Genomic DNA, 27526 nt, shown 5'->3' with positions numbered 1-27526 from the left:
AGTAGCCCCCACATATATTGGCGGTGATTTTAGAGGAAAATGACATACGAAGTATGAAGATAGGTTTAGCAAATTGAGGTCCGCTTACTAGATAGTAGGAAGACAGAAAAGGGAACTTCACGGTCAGCTGAAAACCCTTTCAAAATACCATCCTGAAATTACTTTAAGACTCTAACATCAACTCATGACACCAGAGTGGCAATTTCAGCTCACAAGAGCTTCCAGCCTCAGAAATATTCCATCACAGAGAACTGGAACAAAAATGCAAAACAAACTTAGGACAACAAGTCCAACTTAGCTGATAGTAGTCTAGGAGCAGGAACATGCAACAGAAAGGCTTCTGGTAACATTGTTGGCCGGCATAGAAATGACTGAGGAGCAAGGCTAAATAGAAAACTCCCACATACTGATGGAAAAAAGGTGAACAGAGGAGATGAAGCACACAAGTGCAGTACCACCAGAAACCACCGGGGGAGCCCAGAAACCAAATTCACAACAGGTGGCTGTGCGTGGCTGTAGGCGCCTGTGCGTGGCTGTGGGCGGCTGTGCGTGGCTGTGCTGGGTGCAGCGGCTGTGCGTGGCTGTAGGCGGCTGTGCTGGGTGCGGTGGCTGTGGCGGCTGTGGGTGGCTGTGCGTGGCTGTGGGCGGCTGTGCGTGGCTGTGCTGGGTGCTGCGGCTGTGCTCGGTGCGGCGGCTGTGCTGGGTGCGGCGGCTGTGGACGTAAGTGGCATAAGTAACAAATAGCTGTGGCATGAAGTGCCACAGCCTCATGGCACAGCAATTTGTTACTTGCGGAGGGTGAGTATACTTACCTGTCCTGTTCCACCGACGCCATTCCGGGCCATGAATATCCCCCTGCTCCCGGAATCGGCGCCTGCGCAGTCCGCGCTTTCCGGCGCCATTTTCTTGAAGACACATTGCAGTGTGTCTTCAAGAAAATGGCGCCGGAAAGCGCGGACTGCGCAGGCGCCTTTTCCGGCACCAGGGGGACAGATTTTCTGTGTCCTCCTGGTGCCGGAAAAGGCGCCTGCGCAGTCCGCGCTTTCCGGCGCCATTTTCTTGAAGACACACTGCAATGTGTCTTCAAGAAAATGGCGCCGGAAAGCGCGGACTGCGCAGGCGCCGATTCCGGGAGCAGGCCCGGAATGGCGTCGGTGGAACGGGACAGGTAAGTATACTCACCCTCCGCCTCCTGGCTCGTCCCTGTTTCTCTGTTGGAGATCGCGGTGTGCGTTCAGCGCTTACGCATACCGCGATCTCCTGGGAGCGTCGCTCTGTGGGGTCCAGACTGCGCCGGCGCTTGCGCAGTCTATAAAGGCTTCGGACAGAGTGACGCTCCCAGCGTTATATTATAGATATATATATATATATATATATATATATATATATATATATACACACACACAATCATGGATGTCTTAATCTTAGTGTATAGTATAATTTAACAGGGCAAATAAAGGATAAAAAAGGGGGAAAAATTGTGTAGATTTTTTTTTTTTAAATGTATAGAAAGAAAAGTAAAAAAACCCAAAAGGTTTAACCTCTTTCTGACCTGGGACGGGATAGTACGTCCGAAGTCAGAACCCCCGCTTTGATGCGGGCTCCGGCGATGAGCCCGCATCAAAGCTGGGACATGTCAGCTGTTTTGAACAGCTGACATGTGCCCACAATAGCAGCGGTGATCCACCCGCCGCTATTAACTAGAGTTAAATGAATCATAGAATGTTAGAGTTGGAAGGGACCTCCTGGGTCATCTAGTCCAACCCCATGCTCAAAGCAAGATTCACTAAATCATCCCAGACAGATGTCTGTCCAGCCTCTGTTTGAAGACTTCCATTGAAGGAGAACTCACCACCTCTCGTGGCAGCCTGTTCCTTTCATTGATCACCCTAACTGTCAAAATGTTTTTTCTAATACCTAATCTGTGTCTCCTCCCGTTCAGTTTCATCCCATTGCTTCTAGTCTTTCCTTGTGCAAATGAGAATAAAGATGATCCTTCTACAATGTGACATCCCTTGAGATATTTGTAGACAGCTATTAAGTCTCCTCTCAGTCTCCTTTTTGGCAAGCTAAACATTCCCAAATCCTGTAACTGTTCCTCATAGGACATGGTTTGCAGACCGGGCACCATTCTGGTCGCTCTTCTCTGAACTTGCTCCAGTTTGTTGATGTCTTTTTTTACAGTGTGGTGCCCAAAACTGGACACAGTACTCCAGGTGCGGTTTAACCAAAGAGGAGTAGAGGGCAATAATGACTTTGCGTTATCTAGATTGTATGCTTCTGTTAATACATCCCAGAATTGCATTTGCCTTATTTGCTGCTGCATCACACTGTTGACTCATGTGAAAAAGACTTGGGTATACTAATAGATCACAGACTGAACATGTGCTGTTGCTTAGCCCTATTCCTCCCATTCTGTATATGTTTTTTTAATTTTTATTGCCCAGATGTAGTACTTTGCATTTTTCCCTGTTAAAAATCATTCTGTTAGTTGTTGCCCACTGCTCCATAGCGGATGACAATGGCATTTAACTAGCGCTTCCTGTTGTGAATTCCGTTCTCGGACTCCCTCCTGTGATCATGAATGGTACTTTGGGGAGTTCTGTTCTTGGACTCCCTCTGGTGGCTTTGAGTGGAACTGCTGGTCCTTGAGGTTGGCTTTCTCAGCTGCCCTCGTTTATTGCTATGCTGGCTTCCCTATTTAACTCCACTCAGATCGTTACTTCATGCCAGCTGTCAATGTCTCAGTATTGGTTCAGATCTCTCTTGGACTTCTCTGATGACCTGTCTACTCCAGCAGAAGCTAAGTCCCTGATAGTTCATTTGTTGTTACTGCTTGCTGAATATATTTCTTAGTACTGCTAAATTCTAGTCCAGCTTGCTATCATATTTCCTTGCTAGCTGGAAGCTCTGGGGGTGCAGAGTTGCACCTCCACACCGTGAGTCGGTGTGGAGGTCTTTTGCATACTCTGCGTGGCTTTTTGTAGTTTTTTGTGCTGACCGCATAGTTCCCTTTTCTATCCTCTGGCTATTTAGTGAAGACTGGCCTCCTTTGCTAAAACCTGTTTCATTCCTGTGTTTGTGACTTTCCTCTTAACTCACAGTCAATATATGTGGGGGGCTGCCTTTTCCTTTGGGGAATTTCTCTGAGGCAAGGTAAGGCTTCTATTTCTATCTTTAGGGGTAGTTAGCTCTTAGGCTGTGAAGAGGCGTCTAGGGAGAGTTAGGTACGCTCCACGGCTATTTCTAGTGTGTGTGATAGGAGTAGGGTTTGCGGTCAGCAGAGTTCCCACTTCCCCAGAGCTTGTCCCTATTTCTGGTTTAATCATCAGGTCATTCCGGGTGCTCCTAACCACCAGGTCCATAACAGTACAGCTGGCCCACAAAGTGTTAATGCATCTCAAAAGAGGGATAAGAAAAGTTCTGAACCCATTTTTTTTTCTTTGCAGTGTGTTTTGTCTCTCTTTTCCCCTTAACCTCTGGGTGGTTCAGGACTGAGGTGTAGATATGGATATTCAAGGTCTGTCCTCTTGTGTGGATCAACTCACTGCAAGGGTACAAAGCATTCAAGATTATGTAGTTCAGAATCCGATGTTAGAGCCTAGAATTCCAATTCCTGATTTGTTTTCTGGGGATAGATCTAAGTTTCTGAATTTCAAAAATAATTGTAGACTGTTTCTGGCTTTGAAACCCCGATCCTCTGGTGACCCCATTCAGCAAGTAAAAATTATTATTTCTTTGTTACGTGGTGACCATCAAGACTGGGCATTCTCCCTTGCGCCAGGAGATCCTGCATTGCTTAATGTAGATGCGTTTTTTCTGGCGCTTGGATTGCTTTATGACGAACCGAATTCAGTGGATCAGGCAGAGAAAATCTTGCTGGTTTTGTGTCAGGGTCAGGATGAAGCGGAGGTATATTGCCAGAAGTTTAGAAAATGGTCTGTGCTTACTCAATGGAATGAGTGTGCCCTGGCAGCAATTTTTAGAAAGGGTCTTTCTGAAGCCCTTAAGGATGTTATGGTGGGGTTCCCCACGCCTGCTGGTCTGAATGAATCAATGTCCTTGGCCATTCAAATTGATCGGCGTTTGCGCGAGCGCAAAGTTGTGCACCATTTGGCGGTGTCCTCTGAGCAGAGGCCTGAGCTTATGCAATGTGATAGGACTTTGACCAGAACTGAACGGCAAGAACACAGACGTCAGAATGGGCTGTGTTTTTACTGTGGTGACTCCACTCATGCTATCTCTGATTGTCCTAAGCGCACTAAGCGGTTCGCAAGGTCTGTCACCATTGGTACTGTACAGCCTAAATTTCTTTTGTCTGTTACTCTGATTTGCTCTTTGTCATCCTACTCTGTTATGGCATTTGTGGATTCGGGCGCAGCCCTGAATTTAATGGACTTGGAGTTTGCCAGGCGCTGTGGTTTTTCCTTGGAGCCTTTGCAGTATCCTATTCCATTGAGGGGAATTGATGCTACGCCTTTGGCCAAGAATAAACCTCAGTACTGGACTCAGTTGACCATGTGCACGGCTCCTGCACATCAGGAAGATATTCGCTTTTTGGTGTTGCATAATTTGCATGATGTGGTCGTGTTGGGTTTGCCATGGCTACAGGTTCATAATCCAGTATTGGATTGGAAATCAATGTCGGTGTCTAGTTGGGGTTGTCAAGGGGTACATGGCAATGTTCCGTTGATGTCAATTTCTTCTTCCACTCCTTCTGAAGTCCCTGAGTTTTTGTCGGATTACCGGGATGTATTTAATGAACCCAAATCCAGTGCCCTACCTCCTCATAGGGATTGTGATTGTGCTATTAATTTGATTCCTGGTAGTAAGTTTCCTAAGGGTCGACTTTTCAATTTATCTGTGCCAGAACACGCCGCTATGCGGAGTTATATAAAGGAGTCCTTGGAGAAAGGGCATATTCGCCCGTCTTCGTCACCGTTGGGAACAGGGTTCTTTTTTGTGGCCAAGAAGGATGGTTCTCTGAGACCCTGTATAGATTACCGCCTTCTCAATAAAATCACGGTCAAATTTCAGTACCCTTTGCCTCTGCTGTCTGATTTGTTTGCTCGGATTAAGGGGGCTAGTTGGTTCACCAAGATAGATCTTCGAGGGGCGTATAATCTTGTGCGTATTAACCAGGGCGATGAATGGAAAACAGCATTTAATACGCCCGAGGGCCATTTTGAGTACCTGGTGATGCCATTCGGGCTTTCTAATGCTCCATCTGTGTTTCAGTCCTTTATGCATGACATCTTTCGAAAGTATCTGGATAGATTCATGATTGTATATTTGGATGATATTTTGGTCTTTTCGGATGATTGGGAGTCTCATGTGAAGCAGGTCAGAATGGTATTCCAGGTCCTTCGTGCTAATTCCTTGTTTGTGAAGGGGTCTAAATGTCTCTTCAGAGTTCAGAAGGTTTCCTTTTTGGGCTTCATTTTTTCCCCTTCTACTATCGAGATGGATCCTGTTAAAGTTCAGGCCATTTATGATTGGACTCAGCCTACATCTGTGAAGAGCCTTCAGAAATTCCTGGGCTTTGCTAATTTTTACCATCGCTTCATCGCTAATTTTTCTAGTGTGGTTAAACCTTTGACTGATTTGACCAAGAAAGGTGCTGATGTGGTGAATTGGTCCTCTGCGGCCGTTGAGGCTTTTCAGGAGCTGAAACGTCATTTTTCTTTGGCCCCTGTGTTGCGTCAGCCAGATGTTTCGCTCCCTTTTCAGGTCGAGGTGGATGCTTCTGAGATTGGAGCAGGGGCTGTTTTGTCTCAAAGAAGTTCTGATGGCTCTGTGATGAAGCCATGTGCTTTCTTTTCTAGAAAGTTTTCGCCTGCTGAGCGTAATTATGATGTTGGCAATCGGGAGTTGCTGGCTATGAAGTGGGCATTCGAGGAGTGGCGACATTGGCTTGAGGGAGCCAAGCACCGCGTGGTGGTCTTGACGGATCACAAGAATCTGACTTATCTAGAGTCTGCCAAGCGGTTGAATCCTAGACAGGCTCGATGGTCGCTGTTTTTCTCCCGTTTTGATTTTGTGGTCTCATACCTTCCGGGTTCTAAGAATGTGAAGGCTGATGCCCTTTCTAGGAGTTTTGTGCCTGATTCTCCGGGAGTCCCTGAGCCAGCTGGTATTCTCAAAGAGGGGGTAATTCTGTCTGCCATCTCCCCTGATTTGCGGCGGGTGCTGCAGGAGTTTCAGGCTGATAGACCTGACCGTTGTCCAGCAAAGAAACTGTTTGTCCCTGATAGATGGACTAGCAGAGTTATTTCTGAGGTTCATTGTTCGGTGTTGGCTGGTCATCCTGGGATTTTTGGTACCAGAGATTTGGTGGCTAGGTCCTTTTGGTGGCCTTCCTTGTCACGGGATGTGCTTTCTTTTGTGCAGTCCTGTGAGACTTGTGCTCGGGCGAAGCCCTGCTGTTCTCGTGCCAGTGGGTTACTTTTGCCCTTGCCGGTCCCGAAAAGGCCCTGGACGCATGTTTCCATGGATTTTATTTCAGATCTTCCTGTCTCTCAAAGGATGTCTGTCATCTGGGTGCTTTGTGATCGCTTTTCTAAGATGGTCCATTTGGTACCCTTGCCTAAATTGCCTTCCTCCTCTGATTTGGTTCCACTATTTTTTCAGCATGTGGTTCGTTTGCATGGCATTCCGGAGAACATTGTGTCTGACAGAGGTTCCCAGTTTGTCTCTAGGTTTTGGCGGTCCTTTTGTGCTAAGATGGGCATTGATTTGTCTTTTTCTTCGGCTTTCCATCCTCAGACAAATGGCCAAACCAAACGAACCAATCAGACTTTGGAAACCTATCTGAGATGCTTTGTTTCTGCTGGTCAGGATGATTGGGTGACCTTCTTGCCTTTGGCTGAGTTCGCCCTTAATAATCGGGCTAGTTCGGCTACTTTAGTTTCGCCTTTTTTTTGCAATTCTGGTTTTCACCCTCGTTTTTCTTCAGGGCAGGTTGAGCCTTCTGACCGTCCTGGTGTGGATTCTGTGGTGGACAGGTTGCAGCAAATTTGGACTCACGTAGTGGACAATTTGACATTGTCCCAGGAGAAGGCTCAACGTTTCGCTAACTGCCGTCGCTGTGTTGGTCCCCGACTTCGTGTTGGGGATTTGGTTTGGTTGTCTTCTCGTTATGTTCCTATGAAGGTTTCTTCTCCTAAGTTTAAGCCTCGTTTCATTGGTCCTTATAAGATTTCTGAAATTCTCAATCTTGTGTCATTTTGTTTGGTCCTTCCAGCTTCTTTTGCCATCCATAATGTGTTCCATAGGTCGTTGTTGCGGAGATATGTGGCGCCTATGGTTCCCTCTGTTGATCCTCCTGCTCCGGTGTTGGTCGAAGGGGCGTTGGAGTATGTGGTAGAGAAGATTTTGGATTCTCGTATTTCAAGACGGAAGCTTCAGTACCTGGTTAAGTGGAAGGGCTATTGTCAGGATAATGTTGCCTCCGATGTCCATGCTGCCGATTTAGTTCGTGCCTTTCATTTGGCTCGTCCTGATCGGCCTGGGGGCCCTGGTGAGGGTTCGGTGACCCCTCCTCAAGGGGGGGTACTGTTGTGAATTCCGTTCTTGGACTCCCTCCTGTGGTCATGAATGGTACTTTGGTGAGTTCTGTTCTTGGACTCCCTCTGGTGGCTTTGAGTGGAACTGCTGGTCCTTGAGGTTGGCTTTCTCAGCTGCCCTCGTTTATTGCTATGCTGGATTCCCTATTTAACTCCACTCAGATCATTACTTCATGCCAGCTGTCAATGTCTCAGTATTGGTTCAGATCTCTCTTGGACTTCTCTGATGACCTGTCTACTCCAGCAGAAGCTAAGTCCCTGATAGTTCATTTGTTGTTACTGCTTGCTGAATATATTTCTTAGTACTGCTAAATTCTAGTCCAGCTTGCTATCATGATATTTCCTTGCTAGCTGGAAGCTCTGGGGGTGCAGAGTTGCACCTCCACACCGTGAGTCGGTGTGGAGGTCTTTTGCATACTCTGCGTGGCTTTTTGTAGTTTTTTGTGCTGACCGCATAGTTCCCTTTTCTATTCTCTGACTATTTAGTGAAGACTGGCCTCCTTTGCTAAAACCGGTTTCATTCCTGTGTTTGTGACTTTCCTCTTAACTCACAGTCAATATATGTGGGGGGCTGCCTTTTCCTTTGGGGAATTTCTCTGAGGCAAGGTAAGGCTTCTATTTCTATCTTTAGGGGTAGTTAGCTCTTAGGCTGTGAAGAGGCGTCTAGGGAGTTAGGTACGCTCCACGGCTATTTCTAGTGTGTGTGATAGGAGTAGGGTTTGCGGTCAGCAGAGTTCCCACTTCCCCAGAGCTTGTCCCTATTTCTGGTTTAATCATCAGGTCATTCCGGGTGCTCCTAACCACCAGGTCCATAACAGCTTCCGTCATGTGATCGGGGTCAGCAATGCATCGGCATGACAATCAGAGGTCTATTGAAGATCTCTATGGTTGTTGATGACAGAATGCTGTAATTCAGCTACATAGGAGCGATCTGAGCTTCGCTCCTAAGTAGCAGAGCCAATCAGGATATGCCAGCTTCTAGCCTCCCATGGAGGCTATTGAAGCATGGCAAAAGTAAAAAAAATTGCTTTAAAAAATATGAAAAAAAAGTTTAAATCACCCCCTTTCGCCCAATTCAAAATAAAAAAAAATCAAGCATACACATATTTGGTATCACTGCGTTCAGAATTGCTTGATCTATCAATAAAAAAAGGATTATGCTGATCGCTAAAAGGCGTAGCGAGAAAAAAATTTGAATCTCCAGAATTACATTTTTTTCGGTCGCCGCAACATTGCATTAAAATGCAGTAATGGACCATCAAAAGAACCTGTCTGCACCAAAATGGTATAATTAAAAACGTCAGCTCGGCATGCAAAAAATAAGCCCTCACCCAACCCGAGATCATGAAAAATGGAGACGCTACGGGTATCGGAAAATTGCACCATTTTTTTTTAGCAAAGTTTAGATATTTTTTTACCGCTTACCGTATATACTCGAGTATAAGCTGACCCGAGTATTAGCTGAGACCCCTAATTTTGCAACAAAAAACTGGGAAAACTTAATGACTCGAGTATAAGCCTAGGGTGGAAAATGCAGCAGCTACCGGTAAATGTCAAAAATAAAAATAGATACCAATAAAAATTAAATGAATTGAAACATCAGTAGGTTAAGTGAATATCCATATTGAATTAGGAGCCCCATATAATGCTCCATACAGTTTATGATGGGCCCCATAAGATGCTCCATATTAAAATATAATGCTGCACAAATGCTGATTATGGCCCCATAAGATGCTCCATACAGACATTTGCCCCATATAATGCTCCACAAATGCTGATTATGGCCCCATAAGATGCTCCATAGACACATTTGCCCCGTATAATGCTCCACAAATGCAGATTATGGCCCCATAAGATGCTCCATAGAGATATTTGCCTTGTATAATGCTGCACATGGCCCCACAAGATGCTCCATAGAGATATTTGCCCCATATAATGCTGCACATGGCTCCACAAGATGCTCCATAGAGATATTTGCCCCATATAATGTGCACATGGACCCACAAGATGCTCCATAAAGATATTTGCCCCATATAATGCTGCACATGGCCCCATAAGATGCTCCAGAGATATTTGCCCCGTATCATGCTGCACATGGCCCCATAAGATGCTCCATAGAGATATTTGCCCCATATAATTCTGCACATGGCCCCATAAGATGCTTCATAGACTATTATGCCCCATATGCTGTTGCTGCGATTAAAAAAAAAAAAATCACATACTCACCTCTCGTCGCTCAGGCCCCCGGCACTTGATATATTCACCTGTCCTCTATTCCACTGCTTCACGCTGCTCTGTCTTCCATCCTCCGCAGTGACTGTTCAAGCAGAAGGCAGCGTGCACACTAATCGCATCACCGCGCCCTCTAACCTGAGCGTCACTGCAGAGGATGGGGAAGAAGGACCGGAGGCTGGCCATGGAACGGAGGACAGGTGAATATCGCTCCCCCGTATACTCACCTGCTACTGGCACAGTGCAGTCCCTGGTTCCCCGATGCCAGCAGCTTCTTCCTGTATTGAGCGGTCACATGGTACCGCTCATTACAGTAATGAATATGCGGCTCCACCCCTATGGGTTCCGCAAAAAATAAGCCCTCACATGGCCATATTGACAGAAAAATAAAACGTTATGGCTCTGGGAAGTATGGGAGCAAAAAACGAAAACGCAAAACCTAAGAAAGCTGGGGTCATGAAGGGGTTAACGTAGAAAATTTTTTTTTCAAAGAAAGACATTTTTATGGAAAAACGGTAAAAGGAAAAAAAATGTAAAAAAAAAAAACACACAGAAAGAATGAAAGATAAATAAAATACTGCTTACCAGATAATGAGAATAAGTAATGGTACCATATAATTAGCACACAGTATAGAAAAGCTCCCAATGGAGTGCTGTTAAGTAGGGATGAGTGACTTTTACTTTTTTATGATCGAGTCGGGTTTCGCGAAACCCGATTTTCTAAAAAATCAAGTCGAATGAAATCGGCCGATTATTGCGAAAAGTCGGGGATCAACCGAAACACGAAACCCAATGCAAGTCAATGGGGAAGCATAGTCGGCAGTGAGTGGAGGCCAGGAAAACACCTACAGTACCCATTTTAATGCCAAAAACATCCATTCTTGATACTGAAGCTTGTCAATCTTAATTTACCTTATAATAATAGTTAGGCATTGGAAATTGGGGGTCATTTGGCTAAAGTTGTGGGGGGGTAGGGCTGGTTCAAGTTTTTAGTGGGCCCAGGAAACGTGGACTACGTCACGGCAGTGGAGCAGGGAGAGGTAAGTATTTCAACTTTGCAAGTGCTGTGATCCTGAGCAAGCAGGGGGGGCCCACTCGTTCGCATTGACACTGGCACAGGGCCCCTCAAAGTACGGTGGTGTTTGCATGGCGGGGGCGCCTCCCACCGGCAGCGACACTTTTGCGTACTATGAGGGGCCCTGTGCCAGTGACGTCGCCAACGAGTATGCCACCTGATGAAGGAACCTGCACTTTCATCTGCACCTTCCTCTTTGTCCCCGTGTAAGGTGGTATAGTATGCGGGAAGGGGAACCAGACTTTCAGCAGGGTCAAAATCTGGCTGTGTAGCGTGCAAGGGGAATGTAGTGGTCTGGGTCAATGTACCAGCAGACTCATCAAGCACTGGCTGGGCAATGGGCAGGATGAGGAGGAAACACAGATATAATAATAATAATAATAATAATCTTTATTTTTATATAGCGCTAACATATTCCGCAGCGCTTTACAGGTTGCACACACATTATCGTCACTGTCCCCGTTGGGGCTCACAATCTAAATTCCCTATCAGTATGTCTTTGGAATAGATATAGGCCCAAATAATAAAGTGGGCTAAACGCAGTTCAAAATTGGTAACAGGACTAACCAGGCAGCATTGCTTTGTTCAGTGGAGGACAACTGTAATGAGAGGCTGACACAGTGATTAGGCCCAAATAAGTAAGTAGGCTAAATGCAGTTCAAAATTGGTAACAGGACTAACCAGGCGGCACTGCTTTGTTCAGTGGAGGACAACACAAAGGAGCGTCAGACACCGTTAATAGGCCCAACCAAACTAGTAGCCCAAATGCAGTTTAAAATTCTAAATGCAGGCCGAAAGCCTGAAGATTTAAGCTCAGCTTTTTTCCGTGGAGGACAACACCAAGGAGCGGCAGACACCGTTAGTAGGCCCAACCAAACTAGTATCCCAAATGCAGTTTCATATTTAAAATATAGGCCGAAAGCCTGAAGATTGAAGTTCAGGAAAAAAAAACAGAACACCAAGGAGCAGCAGACACCGTTAGTAGGCCCAACCAAACTAGTAGCCCAAATGCAGTTTAAAATTCTAAATACAGGCCGAAAGTCTGAAGATTGAAGCTCAGGAGAAAAGCGCAGGAGAACACCAAGGAGCGGCAGACACCGTTAGTATGCCCAACCAAACTAGTAGCCCAAATGCAGTTTAAAATTCTAAATACATGCCGAAAGCCTGAAGATTGAAGGTCAGGAAAAAAAAACAGAACACCAAGGAGCGGAAGACACCGTTAGTAGGCCCAACCAAACTAGCATCCCAAATGCAGTTTAAAATTCTAAATACAGGATGAAAGCCTAAAGATTGAAGCTCAGCTTTTTTCCGTGGAGGACAACACCAAGGAGCGGCAGACACCGTTAGTAGGGCCCAACCAAACTAATAGCCCCAATGCAGTTTTCAAATTCCTATAGGCTGAAAACCTGACAATTGAAGCTCAGCTTTTTTCAAAGGAGGACAGCTGTATTGAGTGGCGCAGACAGACACAGGTAGTAGGCCTAAAATAAAAAAGTAGGCTCTATGCAGGATTAAATAGGTTACAGGGGTACACAGGCAGCATTGGTGTGATCAGCGGAGGACGATTGCAAGGAGGGACCGCAGACTTACTAGGCCTAAAATAAAAAAGTAGGCTCTATGCAGGTTTAAATAGGTTACAGGGGTACACAGGCAGCATTGGTGTGGTCAGCGGAGGACGATTGCAAGGAGGGGCAGACACAGTTAGTAGGGCCAAAAAAGTAATAGGCAAAATGCAGTTAAAAATAGGTTACAGGAGTACGCAAGGAGCCTAGCTTTGTTCAGTGGAGGACAACTGTAAGGAGTGTCTGACACAGTTAGTAGGCCAAAATAATAAAGTGAGGTTAATGCCTGGCAAAAAATTTTTTTTCACAAATAAACAGGTGGCATACCTAGGTACAGGGGTGGGCTCCTCTGCAGACTTGCAGACAGTGGTAGTTGGCGCAAAGTATTAACTGGTGTAAATGTAGGACAGGGCCCCTGAATATTTTTACTAGCATCAATCATTGTTTAAATAAGACAAAACGGGGGCACCACGGTATATGGGATACCACCAGGGCCTAAAAAGAGATAAGCTTTACTAACAAAAGAGAGACAAGGCCCTATCACAGGGGATCACCATAATACAGATGAGGCAGAAATGTATAAACACAACTTTATTAAGTGACACATACAAAGGACAAAACACAGTTAAAAACATTTAAAAACATATATAATAATACACCATCGCCCCTGATAAGGCAAATAACCCACAAATGACTCCACACTACAATAGGATGGTAAAATACTCTGTTAATGGCCAGAACGGCCCAGCTGGAGAGTAACTAGACCCTATGCAAGGCTCTCCCCTGGACAAAATGCAGTTAAATAAGGCATAAATGGCAGATGAAAAAAACACACCATAAAACCCAGTGTATATAACACCAAACTGCCTGTGAAACAAACCCCAGCTTGTATGTCTCTGTAACGTAATACAAAGTAAAGAACCCCACTGCACTAGTAATGCCTAGTAATACAGAGCAGGTACATGCAAGGACAGCTGGTTCATGGGGTTAAACTATGAACAAGTAGAGAGGCCACAGTAGTGTTAACCACAAATGGCCAGTAAGAGTGCCCAGAGGAGCAACATGTGGACTGTGCACAACATGGGATAACAGTTGAAAATGAAGACTGCCTGAAGGCAGTAATAACCAAGCCAATATAACCTACCAGTCAAGATATAATACAGACCATTCAAAGCAAATATAAGCAACCTGTAGGGTAAGGCAGTGAAAATACTGCCTAAAGGCATGCAGAGCCAGAACCGAAATAGCCTCCAGAGTGGGTCATAATGTGGGTTAGAGAGAGACCCAACGCGTGTCGCCACCTGCACTGGGCGGCTTCATCAGGGGTAATCTCATAGCAAAATATGTGCCACTTAAATATACATGGAAAAATGTCCTTACCAGCCTCAGCTGTGTTGCTGCTTCCAGCCGCACGGTTCAATCAGAGCCATGTGATCTGTTACCCACTGTGCTCTGTCTGCGCATGCTCCAGCGTCAGGCAGCTAATGGAGCAGCACAGAGGTAACCAAGGAGACCGTGATACTTCCTGTCTAGTGTTTTCTAATACAGTGGAGAAATGTCTGCACATACTCCAGCGTCAGGCAGCTAATGGAGCAGCACAGGGGTAACCAAGGAGACCGTGATACTTCCTGTCTAGTGTTTTCTAATACAGTGGAGAAATGTCTGCACATACTCCAGTGTCAGGCAGCTAATGGAGCAGCACAGAGGTAACCAAGGAGACCGTGATACTTCCTGTCTAATGTTTTCTAATACAGTGGAGAAATGTCTGCACATACTCCAGTGTCAGGCAGCTAATGGAGCAGCACAGAGGTAACCAAGGAGACCGTGATACTTCCTGTCTAACGTTTTACAATACAGCGGAGATCCCACTAGTGTCACACAGACACATTGTGAGAGATTCTTGAATACCGGCGCGCCCACCATGTCTTGGTGACTATAGCGCCACTAGAGCGCCATGGAAATACATGAGTGGAACGCACTGTGCATATTAGCGCAAAATGCCGTATTATACACACTCCTATCCGTTGCCATAAGCAACTGAAATACTAAAAAGACCATGAACGGCTGTGTTGCTACTTACAGCCGTGCGATAAATTCAAAACCAATATAGTAAATGGTACATTCCCCACCCCGCTGAGTTCTGTGCATAATGCAGCATCAGACAGCTATTGGTATATGAAAGGGGTTTCCAAGGAGACCATGATACTTCCTGTTACGCATTTACAATCAAGTGGATATCCCACCAGAACTGCACTGGAATACTATCAGACAATGTTGTATATCAGTGCATCCCACATGTCATGGTACCAATATTGCCGCTAATCTGCTCTATGTACACAGACGAAGGAGTTTGTGTATAAAACACATGCCGCATGCTGCCACGGAACGCCATAGTGACCAAGCGCGCACCTGAAATAAAATATTGAGCGATACTACCAATGTACTGGACCCAGACGTATGCAATCACACACGATTAGTTATTAAATTGCTATACAAATGGATTACTGAACCCAATGGGTGTAGTGCTGCAGATACGGTAATGACTGAGTTTTTAAGAAAAAAAACAAAAAAAAAAAAACAAAAAAAAAAAAAAAAACCATTTGTTGCTGAAACTCACACCGTGCAAAAAATACACAGGGGCACTTCTGCTGAACACAAATGATTTAATGAACTCTTGATGCACAAGAGGTCGACGCAAAGTACATGTACTAAGGACAACAATCACACCAATGTGCTGGCCCTTGAGCTGCGCCACCCCTGCAGATACATTGCATCAAATGCAACAACTGAAGGTGCTGACATGTATGTCAGCAATAACCAGGTGAGTAGTCCCCACATTGGAGCAGCGAATTTACCAAGGCTTCCACATAGGGTGCCATGATATGTTTAGTAACATCAGACCCTCAGAAACATGTAAGGTCTACCAGGTAAAAAGGTTACTTAGAAGATTATTAGGGTAATACAACCCAATGCCAAACGCTCAGTATCTCATAGCAGTGCAATATGAAGCATATGAAAAAGGAGGCGAGCCTAGCCTCCGAAGGCCCACTTATCATGGGGCACAGTTGCCTATGGCACCAAATGGATGCAGGTACAGGTGAACTACCAAGAACATATTCAAAGAATACCAAGTATCTACAAACAGTTATTATATAGCAGAAAAATTGGCCAAAATAAGGCCAACAAGATACAGAAAGCAAATTAAATGTTGAATAAACGATCGTACCAACATGCTGAAAAAAGTGTACCAATAGATTTGTCCAGAGGAGGCCACTAATAATAGGAAACATAAATCTTAAATCTGTTTATAGAACCCAGTAAACAAAAGATCCTCATTCAAACCCAAGGGGGTTAGGCAATTCAGTTGAAAAATCCATTTTGATTCACGCCTCAAAAGTTCCAGGGTGACATTTCCCCCTCTAATGTTCGTTCGTACACCTTCCAATCCTAATATCCTGGTGTCCACCAGTTGGGAGTCATGTTCGGCCAGATAATGTGCGGCCACCGATGTTAAAGTCTTTCCTTTAGCTTTGTCCGCCCTCGCGGTACGAACATTTGAGAAGTGCTGCTGGGTACGTTTCCTCAGTTCCTGTGTGGTCTGACCGACATACACCTTGCGGCAAGGGCAAATAAGTGCGTAAACCAGATTACGGGATTTGCAGTTGAAATATGCCTTGGTGGTGATCTGTAAAGGCAAAGAGGATACAGTAATGGGCTCATTACCAACCATGAAAGGGCATATATTGCAATTCCCGCAAGGGAATGTCCCCACCAGTCTGGCCCCCCTATTTAGTCTTTTTGTGGGCCGCTGAAAATGACTGTGGCTCAGACAATCCCTCAGGTTTCTTGCCCTCCTAGCTATTAAACTAGGCTGAGCAGCAATGTGGGGATGGAGTTTGGACTCGCTCCGTAAAATGCCCCAATACTTGGAGAGGATATTCCCTACATCCTTCCATTGATTATTGTAGGCAGTAATTACCCCAAGGGGTTTGTTGGTGGTTTTGGCCCGAGTTTGTAACAGGCCCGCCCTGTCACTACTTTTTGCCGCAACAAAAGCCTGTGATATTACCTTGTGTGGGTAACCACGTTCACGAAACCGTGTAGTGAGCTCCCGGGAATGTTCCTCAAAGTCCCCCACACGACTGCAGTTCCTCTTCACTCTATAGAACTGTCCCTTGGGGATTCCTCTTTTGAGATGTTGGGGATGGAAACTAGTGAAGTGAAGAAGGCTGTTAGTGGCCGTAGGTTTCCGATAAAGAGTAGTCACAATCCTTGTTTCCATTACACTGAGTTTAAGGTCCAGAAATTCGATGTCGCCTTGGGAGTATTGGGATGTCAGTCGAATGTTCCAAGGATTGTCATTCAGTGTATTGACAAAGTCCTGACACTCTTCCAGGGTGCCTGTCCAGAGGAACAAAATATCATCAATATACCGTAGCCATTTGATAACATGCTTGGCATATCCCTCCAGACAGTACACCCTGGTCGCCTCCCACCACCCCAAAAAAGAGGTTGGCATAAGCCGGGGCACACCGTGCCCCCATGGCAGTCCCCCTCACTTGCCTGTAAAAGGCGCGGTCGAAAGTAAAGAAATTTCTATCCAAGACAAAGAACAAGAGGTCCAACAGAAAAGAATCATGTCCCCTGTCTCCTGATGTATTCAAATCCAAAAAGTATGCTACAGCTTGTGTCCCCAAGTCGTGACTTATGCACGTGTAAAGAGACTCTACGTCCAGAGTGACAAGCCATGTATTGGTTGGCACCTCCAAATCCTGCAATAATGAAATAAGAGAAGTTGAATCTCTAATATAAGACTGCAGGTTAAGGACAAGGGGTTGAAGAAAAAAATCAATATAGATGCAGGGTCGCTCATGTAATCCCCCTATCCCCGACACAATTGGCCTACCTGGTGGGGCCTCCAAGGACTTGTGGACCTTGGGGAGCATGTAGAAAGTTGGAGTCCTAGGATGTTGATTGGTTAAAAACTCTTTCTCCCGTTTGTTAATGATGTTATGTGCAAATGCACTGTCCAAAAGCCGATTAAGTTTTGCCTGAAAGACACCTGTGGGGTCAGAGGGGAGAATCTGGTAACAATCTGCGTTACCAAGCTGACGCATAGCCTCCTGGATATAGAGGTGAACTGGCCAAATGACCAGGTTACCCCCCTTGTCCGCCTCCCGGATTACAAAGTCCCTATTGGAACCCAATCTTGTTATAATAGACTGTTCATCCCTGCTGATGTTTCTACCCCTAATGGGGTCCAATTTAAGTTGTAAAACCTCCCTATATACAGCATCAAAAAAACATTGAACTGCTGGGCATAATGTAAACGGGGGAGTGGCTTGGGATGGTAACCGGCCAGTGAACTTACGTCTAATAGGGCCTTCCTCTCCCTCGTCCAATAAGTCCAATAGGTCCCGCAGGATTTGTCTGTCACAGATGGAAAGGTCATCCATATCCGAAGTTCGATGAAAAAGAACCTTAAAAGTAAGCTGTCTGCAAAACAGATACACGTCTTTAATAAAAGTAAATTTGTCCAAGCCACTAGTAGGGCAAAAGGACAAACCCTTTTCCAATACCGAGACCTCAGCCTCAGACAGGACATAATTTGACAAATTGATAATTTGTAGCTTACCAACAGATGGTGGACACCGTGTTTCAATATCTAGTATTGGCGTTTCTTGTTCTGTCGGGTCTCTCGTTGACTCCTGGGTGGCCAAGCTTTGTAATTTCTCATGTGTTTCTTTGGAGCCATGCCTCCTCCTGCGGCCCCTCCTGTGGCGCCTTCGATGTCGCTCAGTTCCGAAGATAAAAAATCATCGCTTGATGGTACATCAGACGTGGTGTTAGAATTAGCAGTCACTGTGCCTATAGGTGCACTGGGCCTCTTATTCCCCCTGTGCACCCACCTATAGGCTCGTCCATTTTTGAAATCAAGTTGATCCCTCCTATATTTCTGCTTCTTCTTAGTTATAACTTCCTTCTCAAAGGCATCTATAGTGTTTTTCAATTGTATTTGAAAAGGTTCCACCTGTGTTATTTTGTCATTGATAGTATTGATTTTGATAGTATTCCAGTGCAGTTCTGGTGGGATATCCACTTGATTGTAAATGCGTAACAGGAAGTATCATGGTCTCCTTGGAAACCCCTTTCATATACCAATAGCTGTCTGATGCTGCATTATGCACAGAACTCAGCGGGGTGGGGAATGTACCATTTACTATATTGGTTTTGAATTTATCGCACGGCTGTAAGTAGCAACACAGCCGTTCATGGTCTTTTTAGTATTTCAGTTGCTTATGGCAACGGATAGGAGTGTGTATAATACGGCATTTTGCGCTAATATGCACAGTGCGTTCCACTCATGTATTTCCATGGCGCTCTAGTGGCGCTATAGTCACCAAGACATGGTGGGCGCGCCGGTATTCAAGAATCTCTCACAATGTGTCTGTGTGACACTAGTGGGATCTCCGCTGTATTGTAAAACGTTAGACAGGAAGTATCACGGTCTCCTTGGTTACCTCTGTGCTGCTCCATTAGCTGCCTGACACTGGAGTATGTGCAGACATTTCTCCACTGTATTAGAAAACACTAGACAGGAAGTATCACGGTCTCCTTGGTTACCCCTGTGCTGCTCCATTAGCTGCCTGACGCTGGAGTATGTGCAGACATTTCTCCACTGTATTAGAAAACACTAGACAGGAAGTATCACGGTCTCCTTGGTTACCCCTGTGCTGCTCCATTAGCTGCCTGACGCTGGAGTATGTGCAGACATTTCTCCACTGTATTAGAAAACACTAGACAGGAAGTATCACGGTCTCCTTGGTTACCTCTGTGCTGCTCCATTAGCTGCCTGACGCTGGAGCATGCGCAGACAGAGCACAGTGGGTAACAGATCACATGGCTCTGATTGAACCGTGCGGCTGGAAGCAGCAACACAGCTGAGGCTGGTAAGGACATTTTTCCATGTATATTTAAGTGGCACATATTTTGCTATGAGATTACCCCTGATGAAGCCGCCCAGTGCAGGTGGCGACACGCGTTGGGTCTCTCTCTAACCCACATTATGACCCACTCTGGAGGCTATTTCGGTTCTGGCTCTGCATGCCTTTAGGCAGTATTTTCACTGCCTTACCCTACAGGTTGCTTATATTTGCTTTGAATGGTCTGTATTATATCTTGACTGGTAGGTTATATTGGCTTGGTTATTACTGCCTTCAGGCAGTCTTCATTTTCAACTGTTATCCCATGTTGTGCACAGTCCACATGTTGCTCCTCTGGGCACTCTTACTGGCCATTTGTGGTTAACACTACTGTGGCCTCTCTACTTGTTCATAGTTTAACCCCATGAACCAGCTGTCCTTGCATGTACCTGCTCTGTATTACTAGGCATTACTAGTGCAGTGGGGTTCTTTACTTTGTATTACGTTACAGAGACATACAAGCTGGGGTTTGTTTCACAGGCAGTTTGGTGTTATATACACTGGGTTTTATGGTGTGTTTTTTTCATCTGCCATTTATGCCTTATTTAACTGCATTTTGTCCAGGGGAGAGCCTTGCATAGGGTCTAGTTACTCTCCAGCTGGGCCGTTCTGGCCATTAACAGAGTATTTTACCATCCTATTGTAGTGTGGAGTCATTTGTGGGTTATTTGCCTTATCAGGGGCGATGGTGTATTATTATATATGTTTTTAAATGTTTTTAACTGTGTTTTGTCCTTTGTATGTGTCACTTAATAAAGTTGTGTTTATACATTTCTGCCTCATCTGTATTATGGTGATCCCCTGCGATAGGGCCTTGTCTCTCTTTTGTTAGTAAAACTAGCATCAATCATGTCAACAAATTGGTATTGGCAGTGCCATTGAAGGATTTAACAGCACAGACTAAACAGTGGTGGAGCAGTGAGAGGTAATTTTGCAAGTGGTAGAGCACTGTTTGAGTTGGGGGGGAACACTCTCTCGTGGACGGCGGTACTGGCCCAGGGCCCCTCATATTATGACGGTGTGTCTTACTTTGGGTGTGCACCACCACCGCCAGAGACACTTCATTGTACTATGAGGGACCCTGTGCCAGTGCCATCGCCCAAAAGTGGGTACACCCACCTGTTTAGCCAAACGGCACTCACACGGGTGCTTGCGCCAAGTGGTGACCACAGCCCCGTGGGGGGAGTCAGCCCATTTAGGGAGGTGTAAAAATGGCCTATGGTGGACATACAGCAGCTGCAAATGGAGAAATTGGAGCAGTCAGTAAGACGAGTCCAAAAGCAAGACCTTTTTACAGGAAAGCTAGGTGTCAGCAGGGACAGGTGAGGCAAAATAATTAGAAATCCATGATTGGTTCATTTTAATGAAGGTTAGATCATCAACATTTAGGGTAGCCAGATGAGTCCTTTTTTCGGTCAGTATTGAACCAGCAGCACTGAATACTCTTTCTGATAGCACACTAGCAGCTGGGCAAGAAAGCTCCTGTAATGCATATTCTGCCAATTCAGGCCAGGTGTCTATTTTGGATGCCCAGTAATCAAATGGGAATGACGTGTGAGGGAGAACATCGATAAGGGAGGAAAAATAGTAACCATACTGGACAAATGTTGTCTCCTGTCACTTTGAATTGATGCTGCAGTACCTGTCGTGTCTGCGGTCATTGCGAAATCACTCCACAACCTGATCATAAAACCCCTCTGTCCAACACCACTTCTGATTTGTGCACCTCTAACACCTCTGCCATGTTGCCCCCTGCAGCTCGTGTGAGAACCATCACCGCCGCTGTGTGCTGGGAATGCCTGAACCAAATGGTCTACAAGAGTTGCTTGTTTGGTAGTCAATATTTGCTCTAGGTTCTCATGTGTCATATTTTGCAATTTCCCTTTGTAGCGTGGATCCAGTAGGCAGGCCAACCAGTAATCGTCATCGGTCATCATTTTGACAATGCGGGGGTCCCTTTTTAGGATACGCAAGGCATACTCAGCCATGTGGGCCAATGTTCCAGGTGTCAATTCACTGCTTCTGCTGGGTTGAGGAGCACTTTCTTGCAAATCTACATCACAAGTGTCCCGCAAGAAACCTGTACCAGACCTTGCAACGGCACCAGTTTCTATTGCCCCCTGAGAAGCTCCCTCCTCCCATACATATTCATCCCCATCATCCTCCTCATCCTCTTCGTCCGCCACCTCGTCCTGGACAGTTCCCTGACCAGACAATGGCTGACTGTCATCAAGGCTTCCCTCCTCCTCGGCTGCAGATGCCTGCTCCTTAATGTGCGTCAAACTTTGCATCAGCAGACACATAAGTGGGATGCTCATGCTTATAATGGCATCGTCTGCACTTACCAGCCGTGTGCATTCCGCAAAACACTGAAGGACTTGACAGAGGTCTTGTAGCTTCGACCACTGCACACCTGACAACTCCATGTCTGCCATTCAACTGCCTGCCCGTGTATGTGTATCCTCCCACAAAAACATAACAGCACGCCTCTGTTCGCACAGTCTCTGAAGCATGTGCAGTGTGGAGTTCCACCTTGTTGCAACGTCGATTATTAGGCGGTGCTGGGGAAGCTTCAAAGATCGCTGATGGTTCTGCATACAGCTGGAGTGTATGGGCGAATGGCGGATGTGCGAGCAGTCTTCTCTCCTTCAGGAGCAGGGCGGGTAACCCCGGATAACTTTTCAGGAAGCACTGCACCACCAGGTTCAAGGTGTGAGCCAGGCAAGGAATGTGTTTCAGTTGTGAAAGGGCTATGGCAGCCATAAATTTCCTTCTGTTATCACTGACTACCTTGCCTGCCTCAAGATGTACACTGCCCAGCCATGACTGAGTTTCTTGCTGCAAGAACTCGGACAGAACTTCCGCGGTGTGTCTGTTGTCGCCCAAACACTTCATTTCCCACACAGCCTGCTGACGCTTAACACTAGCTGTTCCATAATGGGACACCTCGTGTGCAACACTGGCAGCTGCGGATTGCCACTGCGGTATGTGGACGAGCTCTCGCTTCTGCTGGAGGACGAGGAGGAGGGGTGGCAAACGCCTACAGCCAGCTGTTTCCTAGACCGTGGGCTAGGCAGAACTGTCCCAATATGGCTGTCCCCTGTATCCACATTAACCCAGTGTGCCGTGATGGACACGTAACATCCCTTGCCATGCCTACTGGTCCATGCATCTGTTGTGAGGTGCACCTTTCTACTGACAGATTGCCTGAGTGCATGGACAATGCGGTCTTTGACATGCTGGTGGAGGGCTGGGAGGGCTTTTCTCGCAAAGAAGTGTCGACTTGGTAGGTCATAGCGTGGCACTGCGCAGGCCATCAGGGCTTTGAAAGCTTCGCTTTCAACCAACCGGTAGGGCATCAGCTCTAACGAGATTAGTCTAGCAATGTGGGCGTTCAAACCCTGTGTACGCAGATGAGTACTTCCTTTTCCTAACGAGAGTCTCTTGTAGGGTGAGCTGGACTGGAGAGCTGCATATGGTGGAACTAGCGGGGGTGGTGGTGGACATGGCAGACAGAGAGGGTTGGTGATGGTATTCTTGCTGTTGGCCTACATACAGTGTTTCCTACCAAGAACCTGGTGATTCCCTGACTGCTTTGGCCTTGCGACGATACCTCCACATTTGCTGAAGGTGGTGTCGTAAACGGTGGGCTTACAGTGAGGGAAGGAATGTAGCGTTGCTGACTAGCTTCATTGTGAGCGGGTGCAACAACGTTATGGGATGTTTGGTAGTTAGTCCAGGCTTGCAAGTGCATGGTGGTTAAATGTCTACGCATGCAAGTTGTATTTAAATTTTTGACATTCTGAACTCTGCTAAAGGTCCTTGGGCATTTCTTACAGATCACTTTGCACTGATCATTCGGATCTTGGTTAAAAAATTGCCAGACTGCACTCTTCCTACTATCGAATACCTTTTCAGGCATTGCACACTGTGCTACTTTAACCGGATGGCCACGCTGTCCTACAACTGTTTTTGGTTTTGACACAGGTTTTTGGCCAGATACGGGCCTGCCAGATGAAAGCTGTTGTGATGTTAATGCCTGCTGTGGCTCCTCCTCCTCCGCTTCAGAGCTACTGCCAGCGGCACCCTGTTCCCCCAATGGCTGCCAATCGGGGTCAACAACTGGGTCATCTATCACCTCCTCTTCTATGTCCTGTGCACCTTCCTCTGTGTCACCGTGTAAGCCGGTGCTATAGCGTTCGGGACGGGGCACCATAGTCTCATCAGGGTCAGATTCTGGCTCAGTACACGGCGAGGGCAATGTTGTGATCTGAGTCAATGGAACAGCATAATAATCTAGCTGTGGCTGTGCATCTGTGCACTCATGTCCGATTCATCTTGTAATGGGCATGGCCTGTTAACAATTTCCCTTTCTAACCCAGGCACGGTATGTGTAAAGAGCTCCATGGAGTAACCTGTTGTGTTGCCTGACGCATTCTTCACTGTTGTTCTGGGTGAAGGACACAAGGAAGCGACTTGTTTCTGACCGGGAGCATCCACTGACGACGCGCTGCTTTTAAATTTTGCACTTTCCGAAGAGGAGGCGAAAGAGCTAGAGGCAGAGGCAGCAAGGAAAGCCAAAACTTTTTCTTGCTGCTCCGGCTTTAAAAGCGGTTTTCCTACTCTCAGAAAAGGGAGCATTCGAGGCCTTGTGTAGCCAGACAATGACGCTGGCTCAACAACTCGAGACTTAGGTGCTATATTGCTTTTCCCACGACCACCTGATGCTCCACCACCACTACCATCATTAGCAGCTGGCAATAACCGCCCACGGCCACTTCCACCAGACTTCCTCATTCTTGGGAAAATGTAACCAAACTAACAACCGTTTTATGGTACTGTAAAACCAGGTAGAAGGTGTATGTTAACTTGTTGTGAATTTAAATCTCCCTATCTATATGTGTGGGAGACTGCTGCAAAATTCAGGCCCACTGTATTACACTTCACAGTAAGAGTGGCAGAAAGTGGCTGGCAGATATGCCACAAACAGGACTGACGCAGATGCACTCAGTGGCAATATAAATCCCCCTTTTTTATGTGTGAGAGAATGCAGGAAATAAATCAGGCCCACTGTATTACACTACACAGTTTGAGTGGCAGAAAGTGGCTGTCAGATATGCCACAAACAGGACTGACGCAGATGCACTCAGTGGCAATATAAATCCCCCTTTTTTATGTGTGGGAGAATCAACAACCGAAAGAAACAACAAACCTACCCCTTTAAAACATTATATATATATTATGCATCATTAACTTAGTCAGATAAAGTGCTCAATATGCCATCAATTGCATCATTATATACAGCAAATGCTATTTATCAACTTAGCTCTTTGTTCATCAGATGTTCCCTCATAGCCGCTGTCCCAAAAATGGCATATTGAGCACTTTATCTGACTAAGTTAATGATGCATATAATATATACCCCCAGCATATATAAGAGAGCTTTGGGAACGTGGATTTGAATTTATGAATTTTTTCCTCTAAAACATATATGAGGTTTTTGAAAAAATCTAAGTTTGCACCTTGGATGTAATCGCCTGATATAGGGGTGCTGATTGGATATAATTATAGTGAGCATACACAGAATAGACTTATGTGGAGATTTTTGTCTATAATGATTGCTAGATATCCACTATAAAACAAAGTCCAAGTTGGATATAGCTACTGTGAGCATACACAGAATAACCTAGGTGCAGCTCATTATTTATATAGATTATATATCCACTACATAACGCCTGTTGGGGCTATTATTAAGTTCATCATAGGTTGACCTAATAGTATGTGGGATACCAGGTGCATCATTAAGAATATGTGTTACTATGGATCTGAATTGATCCATATTTATGTGGTGTTCTTGTCTGTGGTTTTTAGATTTGTAGAGGACATTTAGGGATATAAGGGACAGCCGCCGAGGAGCGGGGGCGCCATATCGATAATCTAGGGTGCCAACCTCCGCTGCAAGGAAGGGTATCAGACCTAAGGGCATACTAGGGTCAATATAGGCATACCATATTCAATTTTTGATTTTTTATGTTTTTTGTTTTTTTAGTGTTATTTTTCACATTTTGTTGAGTTTTTCTATTGTGTTATTTTTTGGCACATATACAAGAGGTGGATGAGCGGAGTCCCTAACCCGAGAATTTTTGGTCCCCTAATTGGGATGTTTTTTATAGGGAATTTTTTCGTATTAAACTGGAATATTAATAAAGACTAATGTTTTAAAGGGGTAGGTTTGTTGTTTCTTTCGGTTGTTGATTTGTTGTAGACTCCCCTACTTTAATTGGTTAGACAGTTGTATTGATGTGTGGGAGAATGCAGGAAAAAATCAGGCCCAATATATTACACTACAGTTTGAGTGGCAGAAAGTGGCTGGCAGATATGCCACAAACAGGACTGACGCAGATGCACTCAGTGGCAATATAAATCTCCCTTTTTATCTGTGGGAGAATGCAGAAAAAAACAGGCCCACTGTATTACACTACACAGTTTGAGTGGCAGAAAGTGGCTGGCAGATATGCCACAAACAGGACTGACGCAGATGCACTCAGTGGCAATATAAATCTCCCCTTTTTATGTGTGGGAGTGTAACAAAACACTCCGGGATCGCCTTTGCTGGGGTCAAAGGTCACGTGGTTTGTGCATTGAACTCTGAGGCGACAGCAGGTTTCCGAGTTGGCTGACCTCAGGTCAGGTTCATTAAAGTGAAAGCAACATAGGAAAAACAAAACATAAAAATAAATCCTAGCCTGTCCGGCACTAACTAAACAAATACGTTGCTATCTTAACAACTGGCGGGCTTCTCCCACCCAGCTAACAACACAGTCCTTGAGCACAGCTCTCACTCACGTTTGTCTCACACAGACAGGCAATCTGTGTGCCCCAGGCTGACGCCGGAAACCCCCAGCTGGTCATCCTTTATTCCTGCACTTATTAACCCCTCGGTATCCTGAAGATACTGAGCGGCCTAACTCACATAGGACAAGTACCTGGGCGAGATATATCTGCCCCCGACTACCAGACTGACATGACTCTTACATATCCCCCCCTTTGCTCAGACCGCTCCGGTCGAGCAAGAGCACTCCTGAAACAGTGCACTCGGGACAGGGCATCAGCGTTCCCCATCTGCATCCCGGGGCGGTGCTCCACCGTAAAAGAGTACGCCTGCAGAGCAAGGAACCACCGGGTTACCCGACTATTACGGTCCTTGTGGAGGTGCATCCACTTGAGAGGGGCATGGTCTGTGACCAGCCTAAACTTCCTACCCGCCATGTAATACTTGGTGGAGTCGAGAGCCCATTTAATGGCTAGGCACTCTTTTTCAACTACGGCATACCTCTGCTCATGTACATTCAGTATCCGGCTGAGGTAGAGGACCGGGTGTTCCACTCCGTCCCTCACCTGTGAAAGTACAGCTCCGACACCAGTATCAGAGGCATCAGTTTGCACCACAAACTCGCTGCTAAAATCAGGAGCCACTAGCACGGGCTGAGAGCACAAAGCCCGTTTCAGGCTGTGGAAGGCCTCTTCAGCAGCCGAGGTCCATTTTACCATGACGGAACCCTTTCCTTTGGTAAGGTCCGTCAAAGGGGTAGCCATGGCTGCAAAATTGGGTATGAACCGGCGATAATAGCCGGCAATCCCCAGGAAAGCTTGTACTTGTTTCTTGTTCACTGGTTGCGGCCAGTCCTGAATTGCCTGTATTTTGTCGATCTGTGGTTTAACCACTCCTCTGCCAATCACGTAGCCCAAGTAGCGGGCTTCTTCAAGTCCGATGTGGCATTTCTTGGGGTTCACCGTTAAGCCCGTGCCTCGTAGGTCATCAATCACTGCCTGTACCTTCCGGAGGTGAGTTTCCCAGTCCATGCTGTAAATTACGATGTCATCTAGGTAGGCCGAAGCGTACTGCCTGTGGGGCCTCAAGACTCGATCCATCAATCTCTGGAACGTTGCTGGAGCTCCGTGAAGTCCAAACGGCATGTAGATATACTGGAACAGACCTTCCGGTGTAGCAAATGCCGTTTTCTCTCTGGCCGCCTCCGCCAGAGGGATCTGCCAGTACCCCTTTGTTAGATCCAGGGTCGTAATGTATCGGGCTTTACCAAGCCGGTC

The 27526-nt window shown here is 46.0% G+C and overlaps 2 protein-coding genes across 2 annotated transcripts in view; both read right to left on the bottom strand.

The window, feature by feature from the left end:
• LOC143766498 (uncharacterized) overlaps nt 1-27526 on the bottom strand; it is an 831863-nt gene that overhangs the window by 645888 nt on the left and 158449 nt on the right. The gene's annotated exons all lie outside the window — the stretch shown is intronic.
• On the bottom strand, nt 15730-19552 carry LOC143768226 (uncharacterized). The gene is made up of 3 exons (XM_077256918.1): nt 18956-19552; nt 16504-16835; nt 15730-16119 (listed from the first exon to the last, which is right to left on the bottom strand). The coding sequence occupies exons 1-3, from the start codon at nt 18969-18971 to the stop codon at nt 15730-15732; spliced, it is 738 nt and encodes a 245-aa protein (XP_077113033.1). The 5' UTR covers nt 18972-19552.

The sequence above is a fragment of the Ranitomeya variabilis genome, chromosome 4, assembly GCF_051348905.1.
Source record: "Ranitomeya variabilis isolate aRanVar5 chromosome 4, aRanVar5.hap1, whole genome shotgun sequence".
NCBI classification, from domain to species: domain Eukaryota; kingdom Metazoa; phylum Chordata; class Amphibia; order Anura; family Dendrobatidae; genus Ranitomeya; species Ranitomeya variabilis.
This window is presented reverse-complemented; position numbering and strand designations above follow the sequence as displayed.